Source organism: Prosopis cineraria, unplaced genomic scaffold (assembly GCF_029017545.1).
Source record: "Prosopis cineraria cultivar Desert tree isolate PC_DT_omini unplaced genomic scaffold, ASM2901754v1 PC10, whole genome shotgun sequence".
NCBI lineage: Eukaryota > Viridiplantae > Streptophyta > Magnoliopsida > Fabales > Fabaceae > Prosopis > Prosopis cineraria.
In genome coordinates, this window is record NW_026555341.1 from 33,916,201 (window position 1) to 33,927,764 (window position 11,564).

The 11,564-nt window shown below is 33.7% G+C and overlaps 1 protein-coding gene across 1 annotated transcript; it reads left to right on the forward strand.

Moving 5' to 3' along the window:
- Nucleotides 1-2,176: 2,176 nt before the first annotated feature.
- LOC129321729 (uncharacterized) lies at nt 2,177-7,503 on the forward strand. The gene is made up of 7 exons (XM_054967619.1): nt 2,177-2,690; nt 2,967-3,427; nt 4,418-4,601; nt 4,713-4,937; nt 5,045-5,161; nt 6,250-6,483; nt 6,947-7,503. The coding sequence occupies exons 1-7, from the start codon at nt 2,628-2,630 to the stop codon at nt 7,160-7,162; spliced, it is 1,500 nt and encodes a 499-aa protein (XP_054823594.1). The 5' UTR covers nt 2,177-2,627; the 3' UTR covers nt 7,163-7,503.
- The last annotated feature ends 4,061 nt before the right edge of the window (nt 7,504-11,564 follow it).

Sequence of the window (11,564 nt, forward strand, 5' to 3'; positions counted from 1 at the left end):
AGCATATTGACAACACAAGAATGCACTATTGACAACATGTAGAGTTGTTCGCATCAGATATTTTTCAACGTATCAATGTCGCACCAGATAATCCATACCCATAAGCTATACAAATCAAATGATCGTAGGTATACCAGAAGAAAGCATTATCCTACCCTTAAAACAATAATGAAATCATTAACGCATGAGAAATCGTTTACTCGCTCAACAATCACTGTATTTTTTTCTGTCGATGAAACACTATAGCAACGAACGAAGAACACTTCGACCTCGCTTAGATGAAGACAAGGGCAGTAATCATAGATATGAGGAAGTGAAAATTACCCTACCGTGATCAACAATCATGAATATGCATCAATCTTCATAATCGTTGATCATGGGCTTCGTGAGTTCTACGTTCAAGCAAAATTTCCTTTTTAATGGCAGAGGACAAATCAATAATTTCATTTTTAGACTTATTCACCCTTAAGTCTCTTGGGATCTGACAGCTATTTGATAAATTCATGAGACTTCAGCGTATTTTAAATGCTTCCATGGGACTTTAGAATGATTTTCCTAAAAAGTTATAAGATATTTACAATTGAGGAAAGATAAAAATAAATAAATATAATAGCTAAATGACATTTTTCTCTTAGACTGTTATGCTAAGAGTACTAAGCATCTTAAATTATTTATTTAAGTAAAGTCATTTTTATCAAATGTCACGGTTGTTGTAATATCATTCGTTGACTAATAACATCAACATTAATTGTTAATTTTAAATGAAAAAAATTACATCTAAGTTATGCAAAAGATAATTTATTACTAACAGAATTTATTACAGGCTTTGGTTAAAGGATTCTATTGGCAAATAAAAGGACTCTAAGGATGAAATGGCTGATTTGATCAAAGGACTCTGAGGATGAAATGTTCATTTCACTTGAAATGGTTGTCATTTCACAGGTAAAAGAAAAAAGAAGTTTGCCAACTCATAATAACTATAAATTGACAATTATCATCACTGATTATATATGTATATCTTGAAGAATAACATGTAATAGTATAAACAAATATAACATATGACAATATCATTAGTTGATCATTAGTAAGAACTAACAAATTTTCAATAATGAATATATAATTGGCAAGCTATGCAATACCTTACACATGATTGTGACATGTTGGTATCAATAGATAAAAATGTCAAATTGCTCTGTATTATTAAACTTTTGAATGTCATTTTTTGGTCATGACTTTTGAGTGTCATTTACTCCTCTATAAATGTTTTAGGAAAAAATATTTCTTAAAATCAAAGTCAATTTAAAATGAAAAAATTACACCTAGATCCCACAATTGAGAATTTATTATTCATAAAATCTACAAAATACTTTTAAATCATAAATCTTGTATATTTATAATTTGAGTAAGAACATTTATAATTGTATAGTGAGTATTTACAACTTACAAAGAAAAATGATACTCCCTCTGTTGAAAAATGTAAAATATTTTTAAGGAGTTGAATATTACAAAATATAAGGTATTTTTAGTCTTTCGAGATGTAAATATTATTTTTTTTAAAGTGCTCCTATTGATAATGATTTTATATTTAATATAGGGTGTTTAATATGGATGATTATAGAATGATAGGGTTAGTTTGAAAGTAGGTAAATACTTTATTAAAAGGTAAAATTTAATTAAAAATACTTTACATTTTTTAATGTAGAGATTAACTTAAAATAAAAAATTATTTCTAAAAATTTAATAGGTCTAACTATATTTTTAATATTTTAAAATAGGTTATTAGGTTTCCTTATGCATTATATTTTTTTAAAAAATTATTTTGCAATATAATTTTTAAAATTATTTTTTTAAAAAAATGAGTTATGATCTTAAATCCTTTCAAACATACAATTTATAAGTCAATATACTCTATTTATCCTAGTAATACGTGACTCCCGCCGTATTTTTTTTATAACAATAAAAGAAAAAGGCAAAAAAACTGAAATTTTGCCACCATGGTGACATGATGATCCATGATTCATCGTTGCATGGATATTTGACCTTTCTATTCATATCGACCGTTAAAACCTTTGCCCGCTTGGAGCCATCAACTGTCTCTTTTGATGTTTTGAAAGCTAATCACATCAATCAGAATCTATTAGCCCTTTACACCCTGAATTCCAGTTCCAGATTTCTTATCTTTCATTTTACAAAGAAAAGGTCTCAGTTTTTTTGTTTTTGTTTTGGGTACAAAATTAGCCCCCAAGATGATTTCATCATGGCGCGTGGTGGGCGTGGCCAAGATCATCTCTCTCATGGCCTCCAAAAGTCCACCGAAAGCGACTGTGGCAAGTCACGACGAACCGATACCTCTGCATTTCTCTGTTTCCGCTCTAAATATTCCAAAAGCCATTCCTCTTTCTGCTAGCCGTTGAGTCTCTGTTTCCCTTCCCCCCACTTTTATAGAGTTTCTTAATCTTCCCTATTCTGTATTCTAATTTGGATTATTCAAACCCTAAAATCACCATCTATTGACCTCGTGTTCCCACAACTTTTCGTCTTGGCACTTAAGTTTTCCTCTGCGGTTCGATCTCCGTTATGACCTCTTCTATATTATTGATCTCTGCAATGTTCCTCTATCGCTCCCAATGACGGACTCTCCCTTATCATCCGCCTCCTCCGATTTCGGCTCCGTCAACACCATCGATCAGGTAACGCAATTACTCTCTGATGTCAGGCATTTTGTCTTTGCCCCCTGACTCCACTGTTTTAGTTCTCAAAATGCAAAATTTCACTGATTTTGTTTTGGCTATTCCAATTAATATCTAATAGTTGAAATAATTTTCCCACTGATTTATTAATCAGGATATCCGAATTTTCCGCTGTCTCCATTTTTTTTCTATCTGACCACCTCAATTTTTTTGTAGTAAGAATTCAATTGGGACATTTTCAATATGGTTGTTTGATGGCTTTTTTGTTTTTGATAGAATGCGGGGCGGAGTCGGGGAGGTGGGGGAGTTAGTGAAGTCGTGATCGTGCAGCAAACGCGTCGGTGGCATGACATTTTCTGGTTAGGAATATTTGTGATTCATTTGATTGGCCTGGGGTTCCTTCTGGGGCTTCTCGGCCTCAATAGGTTTAAGAAGGAGAACAGGCTTAATATTGATAGGTATACTGCCCGGTTTTCGGAGAATAAAAATGGTTTGACCGAGGATTTCTGGCCTCTCTATGCTGTTGCTGGTGGAGTTGGGACTATTCTTGGATGGAGTTGGTTGTTGTTGTTGGGTTCCCGTGGAAGTCTAATGATGAAAGTCTCGGTCCACATCCTCACCACTTATCTTGCAGTGATCAGTGTTCTGTGTTTCTGGACTGAACAGTTTTTCTGGGGCGTCTTTTTTGCCACTGGGGCTGCTTTGCAGTTCTTGTACGTCATATCAGTCATAGACAGGTATTGGCAAGAGAAAGCCACTTGGGTGCTTTTTTGTTGGATGAAAATTGTCTTATTTTTATCGATTTTCTGCGTTAGGTTTGCTGGTCCACAAATTCGTATATTTGAAGCTAGGATTTTGTATCTGATAATTGGTACAAAATTTTTCTGAAGTTTTGACAGGAAACAAAACAGGGTAAATAAGTTTGCCTTCAAACTCTGCATACGAAACACTTTAGTGTATGTTGTTCATTGAAATCAACTTATGCACAATGCTTAGTGTAAAATTAAGGCAGAGAAAAAGCACATTGACTACATTTTGATGCCAACTAGCTCCTACTGCGATAACTGCATCAATGCAATTGGAGCTCAACTGCTCAAGTGAATGTTGTCCTTTTTAATGGTTGCTGTAAATATTGGGACAAAATTTTCAACTTTAGTTTTTCATTGCTGAAACTGTTTCATTTTCAGATATGGTTGCGTTGAATTGTGAAATATTGGTAATTTGAATGAGGTCTGAAATATATAATTTTGATTGAATTCTGAGTCTCAGGAAAGAGTATTTTAAAATAACTGTGTAACAAAAGCATTACCTTATTTTTCCTTTGATGATATTTCAATTATAAGAGGTGCAGTAAGTAGTTGTGGATTTTGGTTATTCATTGGTGAAACCTTAGTTTATTAATGGATAGGTCCATATTCAATCTCTCTAGTTTTGAGTGGTATTTGACATGAGTAGGATGACCTTGTATGGCATTTTAATCTGGAAATTTCATGCTGAAATGACTAGGTTAATCTTATGAATTACGGGTGCTTTCGTGTATTAATGGATCTGTGTGAGAAATCGCTAAATTTTGGTAGCTGGTTGGTATGGTCATTTCTTTTTAAACTTCAAGTTTATTCTGTTAACTTCTCTTGCCTTTTCCCCTTTTTACTTTTTTTGTTGTCTTCTGTTACAAAACTAAATAAATAATTCATTCTGGAAAATAATTTCTGCATTTGCTTCTGTAGACTTCCATTTACCATGTTGGTTCTACAAAAGGCTGTGAAGATGGTATGGAGTCTTCCTGAAGTTATGAGATTGGCATATGCATTTATGCTTGTTTTGCTGTTATGGATGGCCTTATGGTCTTTTGGAGCAGCTGGTGTTGTGGCTTCAAGCATGGGTGATGGTGGACGCTGGTGGCTTCTTGTGGTGAGCTGGCAAGTTTTGCTTTTCATTCTATCCGTGTTGGGAGTAATTGAAAAGGCATATATGTAAGCTTTCCTCATCCGATTACATTGATATATTTATTTGTGGATGCAGGTTTTCTCTGTAAGCTTATTTTGGACAGGCGCAGTACTTTGTAATACAGTACACGTCATTGTGTCTGGAATGGTGTTTCTTGTTCTTATTCATGGTGGCAGAGAAGCAGCATCAATGCCAGCTAACTCTCTATTGAAATCTCTTCGGTATGCTTTAACTACATCTTTTGGCAGCATTTGTTATGGCTCATTATTTACAGCTGCTATTAGGACACTACGTTGGAAGGTATGCACTACTATATACTCTTGTAACTAATTTGCAAATCTTGATCTTTCTGTTCAGAAGCTTCTCTTTTGCCCTCAATTCTTATTAACGTTTCTGAAGCCTTTCAGATACGGGGATTTCGGTCAAAGATTGGAAACAACGAGTGTTTGCTTTGCTGTGTTGATTTCCTTTTTCATCTAGTGGAGACTCTTGTCCGTTTCTTCAACAAGTATGCCTATGTTCTGGTATATTTCTACTTTTATGTCATTAATCTCTTTCACATGTGATAATTTTACATGACAATCAGATTTGAGATATTTCTGGCTTTCTTTTATTTTGAGATTGCCCGTCATGTTAAAGAGTGAGAATGTTGAGTTGTTTGTGGCAGTTTCCATCCGTTGGCTTATTCTGTTCTAACTATTTATATCATAAGGCGATCAGGAAGACCTAATTTTTATACATTTGTTTAAGTCTATAGCTGTTGAGTTTGTAAGTTAAATAGTGATGATTAAACTTCTGCAACAATTAATATCCTGAAAACTTCAACAGGAAATGGGGATTAGAAATTTGTTAAGATTTTTGGAAGATAAAATTTTATCACGATATAGAAGAACATCTTGATGGGTGCCAAGTAGCATGAGGAATCCTACTCCAAAAACTAACATCTTGTTAGGGCTCTCCTTATGTAGCCCTTTACAAAACTATTGTAGTTTTGATACCAATTGATGGATATCTAAGTGAGATAGAGAGCCTTGCCTGAAGAGATAGCTATTGAAGTGAGAAGACTAATCTACTTAAATACCCTATTAAGCATCTCATACTATCAACGTGGGACTTAAGCATGCCATGCTACCTTAGTCTCCATCACAGCCTAATCTATGCCTCTCAACTTTGCACCTAAAGATATTGGTGTTGCATCTGATGGTGGGAAATGACCAGATCCAAGAAGGTTGGAGCATGCCATGCTACCTTAGTCTCCATCACCGCCTAATCTATGCCTCTCAGCTTTGCACCTAAAGATATTGGTGTTGCATCTGGTGGTGGCAAATGACCAGATCCAAGAAGGCTGGACTTACAATTACTTAGTGTCTGTTTGGAACACTCCCGCAAACCATGTTTTATTTTCGTAAAACACAAAAGCAGCCCTGCGATTTACTTAAAGTAAAATGCAGTCCCTGGAAATACTTTTTTTCGACAATTTAAAGGAAACATTTGTCCATTTTTTGTGGGGGAGGGGTGAAATCCAACATGGACTTGTTTGTTGAAAGTAGCTTAACAATATTACTTCTTGGAAAACCAACTGTTGCACGTTTAATTTTCATGGCCGTTACAGATTGCTGTTAATGGTAAAAATTTTAACCATTCGGCAAGGGATGCATGGGAGTTATTCCAGTCAACTGGAGTTGAAGCACTCGTAGCCTATGATTGTTCTGGAGCTGTCCTGCTTATGGGCACCATTTTCGGGGGGCTGATTACTGGAACTTGCTCTGGTGTTTGGGCATGGATCAAATGGAGGGACAGAGTACTTATGATTGGGTCCACGTCTATGTTGATGGGGATGGTCTTGGTAAGTATACAGTCCATCCAGCCTCGAGGTTCTTTCCATACATCACAAAACCTACTGGTGCTACTCTTTGCTTTTCAATTTCTTGTCTTATGTTCAGCGTCATTGCAGTGGCTGACACATACGGAAGTAAATGCATTTGTGCTTTATAGGTTCCTGTTCATCATATTTTTGCGATTGTTGACTATTGAAATCCATTTGAACCACACATCGTTTAAAGGTCAAATTGTAATAAAAGTTGGCACCTTGGTTCTGAAGGTTTGCAGTACGTGAGTAGAGTTTGGTTGAGGGGAGAGAATAAAAGTGGGAACTTAATGACCAAGAATTGAATTTGACATGACAAGAAAGTAATAGAATATCTCAGAAGATATATTTACACAGTCTTATTGAAGCTAATAAATTGTGACGTACAGTGAAGGCTGCTAGTAGAAAATCCTAATATGACATGAAGCATGTATTGTTTCAGGTAGGAGTGGCAATGGTAGTGGTGGAAAGTGCTGTTACATCCATTTACATCTGCTATGCAGAAGACCCCTCATTGATTCATAGATGGGACACTGAATTTTTCAACCAGATGTCTGAGACACTGCATCAGCGACTTCAACATCGCAGCGCACGAGCTAGTGAGGTTAGAATATTATATCGGCTTGATGGGCTGGTTCAAGAAAATGCTTCAGTTTAGGAATCACCTTCATTTATCCCACGTGAATTACTTTGCGTTTTCCTCCTTCTGCTTTCGTGGTTTGCCACAGGGTAATTGTTGTGTTTTTATGTTGTAAGTTATACAGGAACGGTAGAAAGAGTGTGTGCAGCTTTTTGTTGTTGTGGTACTAGTGTTGAGAAGTTCATATTTGAACATGGTCTTCAATTTATACCAGTGAAACATTAGACAAGGGAGAAAAGAGTTGTAGCTTTTTTACAGTGTATCTTGGTCATCTTTGTGTATGTATTTACTTTACAAACTGCAAACTGTACAGTTTACCTATGTTTGATCGAAATAAAATTACAGTTTCATTGTTGAGATGGCAGTTGCTTTGTGTTTCTTTTGGTTTGTTTCTTCTTTCGACTTCAGGCTAGAAGATTCTTCTAGTCATTACAATTTTACTCGGCAATTTAATACTAAATATTTACTCATTCTAGTGCTTTCAATTTGTTGCAACATAAAGCATGTTAAGCAGTATTTGGGATGTTAGTTTGCAAAGCATCAAATATGAGTTGCTGATTAAAAAACCATTCATTTCATTATATGTGAATAACAGTGAACAGAGGGTTTAAAGATACTCCTTTAATCTTGTGTATAAGTCATTTCTTACATGTTTTACTAGTATCAAGAAAAATTTTAAAACTTATTAACTCTGTTTTAAAATTAAATAAATTCTCAATTTTTCTGTTATTAAATATACACATTTTAATAATATATTTTTTCTCTCCAACATTTAATGAAAGGTAAAAAAAATTTATAATAAAAATTTAATGATGTGACTTATAAATAAGATAAAAAAAATTCTTCTCCTTTTGTCTTATAAATAAGATTAGAGGAAGTCCAACAAGCATTGATCTTGGTATGAGAGGCCATGATTACTTAAACACTGAGATTTCAGAATTGAGTTGACTGAAAAAAACAGTTTTTGGGAGAGTTGTCCCTAATTAAGTTTAACAATATATGAATCTGACTCAGTTACATAACGGTTGTAAAAAATATATATATTCCTTTGCATTTTACCTCTTCATTTCTAGCTGTTAAGGCTCACTTTTTCAGTCGTACGACTATAATCATGTCTTGGCCAAAGCAAATGCACTTCATCATATAAGAAAGCTTCCACCCACATGATTATTGTTGACTCACACAGAAAGACCCCAACTTTACAGCTCACGCTTTCATGGTGTCTTGTGTGCTTCCCTTCTTTTATTTTGTACCTAACAACAAGTCTCATCTTAACAGGAGAGGTCAAGTACATAAATTGTACGGAACTATTATGTTATATGGGCAGTCAATGTCTGATTATATTGTTTTATAAAAGGTCCGGATCAATAATTTTATTAAATATTATTCTCTTTGATTTCTTTTATATCTTCCTTTACAAGATCTGAGACTACTATTTATATTTGTTTCACCTTTTTTATCAGTCACTAGCACATTCCAATAAATGACTTTTTACTATCTACTTTCAATAAATGTCACGCTTATTTTAAACATATTTTTCTTTGTATACATATCACACTAAGTTTAAAATAAATTGCATTATTTGTACTTTATAGAAAATGCAACTAAATATAATTTTATAACACATATGATATTGATTACTTTAGTTTTGGTTAGTTTTTTTCCTGATATATGCAGAGTTGATGATAGATTTTGCCATTTTGTTGCTTATATATGGTTATTGGTGAACAATCAAATCCCAGCAAATACAGTAAGTTGAACAGCACCAACTACTCATCTTGAAAGAAGTTTCAATTTTAGGACTTGCTTCTCTTCAGCTTTAATTTAGGCTTTTAGAATCATCCCCTCACTATTATTACAATTTTTCAGGTTTGGGCGCTGATTAATTAGATCTATTTGGGTTTTATTCTCCTAATTATAACAATGATTTTTACCAGTTCCGGCTGGTTTTTATCGGTTTTTTAAACAACCTATATGTTTGGGCCAATTTTGAAAGTTTTCTAAGACTGAGTTAGGATTTGATTCTTTGGTTCAAGTGCTTTTAACTTAAGAGGCCTGTCATCAGTTGCTAATTCTAATTCGAGACGAAAGGGTATTTTAGTAATTTCATATACATCATAAATATTTTTCCATACATACATACACACACATTTATATAAGTAATGAGATATTGCAATGAGAGGCAAACGTAAATTAAATTATGTAAATCAGTAACATTTTGTGAGGAATAATTAAGTCACCAATATCATCAAGACTTCTTTTGGACCAAAATATAAGGTTTTTTTTAGAAACTTTGCAATTGAAAAGATGTAATTTTTTTTAAGAGAGTTTTACCTAACTTTTTTTAAAATCATAAAGTGGTTGCCAATGCACTATATATGATGATGCAAATAAAGAATTACTCTTTTAATTCTATTTATATGGCCAAATAGTGTTGAAAATATGGGCCAACCTAGATCATATAGGTTGTTCCATATGGATTAAGTAAAATAGGGTTGCATTGGGTTTAACTTATTTAAAATAGGTTTAAAAAATTTTAACCCAACCCAACTCATGGGTTGGTAGGTTAAATGAGTCAATCTACCAACCTATTTATTATTTATTTCATAAATGTTTAAAAAATTATACTTAAATGAGAAGTTCTTTTAATGATATTCTATTCAATTAAAAAAATTGGAAAAACATAATGATTGATTTTTATAGTTTCATCCGGTTTTGTTTTTAGTCCATGTATTTTTTTAATTATTTTTAGTCCCTATGGTTTAATTTTTTCAGTATTTTTAATCTCTATAAGGATTGAAAATATTAAAAAAAATTACCTGGACTAAAAACAGAACCTAATAAAACTATAGGGATCAAATATTATATTTTTTCAAAAAAAATTACATCATAAATGCATGAGATGATCAATTTAATCATGATTTATTCCAAAATCTACTTGTCTTGTGGGTTTTTGGCTGCTAAAACTCTCCTTTTTATTTTGTTAATTTTATTTTATTTTTTATAAAATAATATGAGTTAAATGGATCAATCGTAACCCATTTGGGTTATAGGTTACTTGGTTTGGGCTAGAAAAGATTAGTTTTATGTGGGTCAATATTTCTCCAACGTAACCTAACTTTTATAATAGGATATCTAGACCAACCCATATAACTTGACTCATACTCCTGGCTCTAGCCTAAAGAAAGAGAGCATTTATTTTGATTCTATTTATAAGATACATTAATGGTTATTTATCTTTACTTTTTTATCCCTATTAATTAATGTTTGAAAGGCTATTAAATGGAAGAGTATTTCATTTTTAAAGAGGTTCAATAAATTTAAGGTTTTTCTTCATGCAGTAAAAATGTTAACTTATATATAGGATTAAAGAAAATATTTACTATTTATAAATTATGATGGGCATTCTCAAAATCATCGCAACATGATTGCGACTTATGTATAATTTTATATATATAACTGATTTGATGATACGACTGACGAATTAACATGGAATTTTAATTTGGAAGATGATCCCAATGGTGCAAACAAGAGCTTTATATATAGAATTGACCATAACAAAATACTGAAAACATGAAAATCGGTTTCCACAAGGGCTTAGCTTAGGAGAGAATTAAGGGGACGTTTATGGGATATCTATATATATAATGCCTGTGTTCTTCCTCGTATGGTTTGATCTTCTTCTTCTTGTTAAACAACATCATCACCACCATTTCAATATTATTGTAGCCACAGCTATTGCATTGGTTTTTCAAATGTTTGAAAAATGTATCACAGTGGGATGTATTCCCCTATCTACAGACAAGTCCACCATAAAATAACATTAACAACGCTCAACAAAACCAGCTGTATCAACCCGACGTGTACCCAACAATCATGCAACTTCCAGATACAACAACAAGACCTTGGTCTACAGGTCTCTGCGTTTGTCCCGAGGATTGTCGGAGTTGCAAGTACTCAATACATAATCCTTCTGAAACCAACTAATTAAGATTATCGACAATTTTGAGGTGGTCGTGTTTGAAATAACAGGATGGTTAACAATGTTTTGTCCATGCGTGACGTTCGGACGGATATCAGAAGCCCTAGACTATGGCACGGTACGTAAATGTCCCTGAAACTAATGAAACCTAATGTTGTGAATGAATGCTGTGAGTGAATGAATAGAATGTTGTGAATGAATGAAGCGTGTGTTGTGAGCGGAAGCCTGTACATGGTGCTGATGATAGGATCGCTGCTGGGATGTTGCTGCGTGTGCACTTACTATTCCTGCTTCCACAGAACAAAGCTGAGGCAACAGTACTTGCTGGAGGAGCAGCCCTGCAATGATTTCTTCGTCCATTTCTTGCTGGAGGAGCTTCAGAACCGTGGCTACCTCATGTCCTAAGGTCTGATCATCAATCTCTCTCTCTCTCTCTCT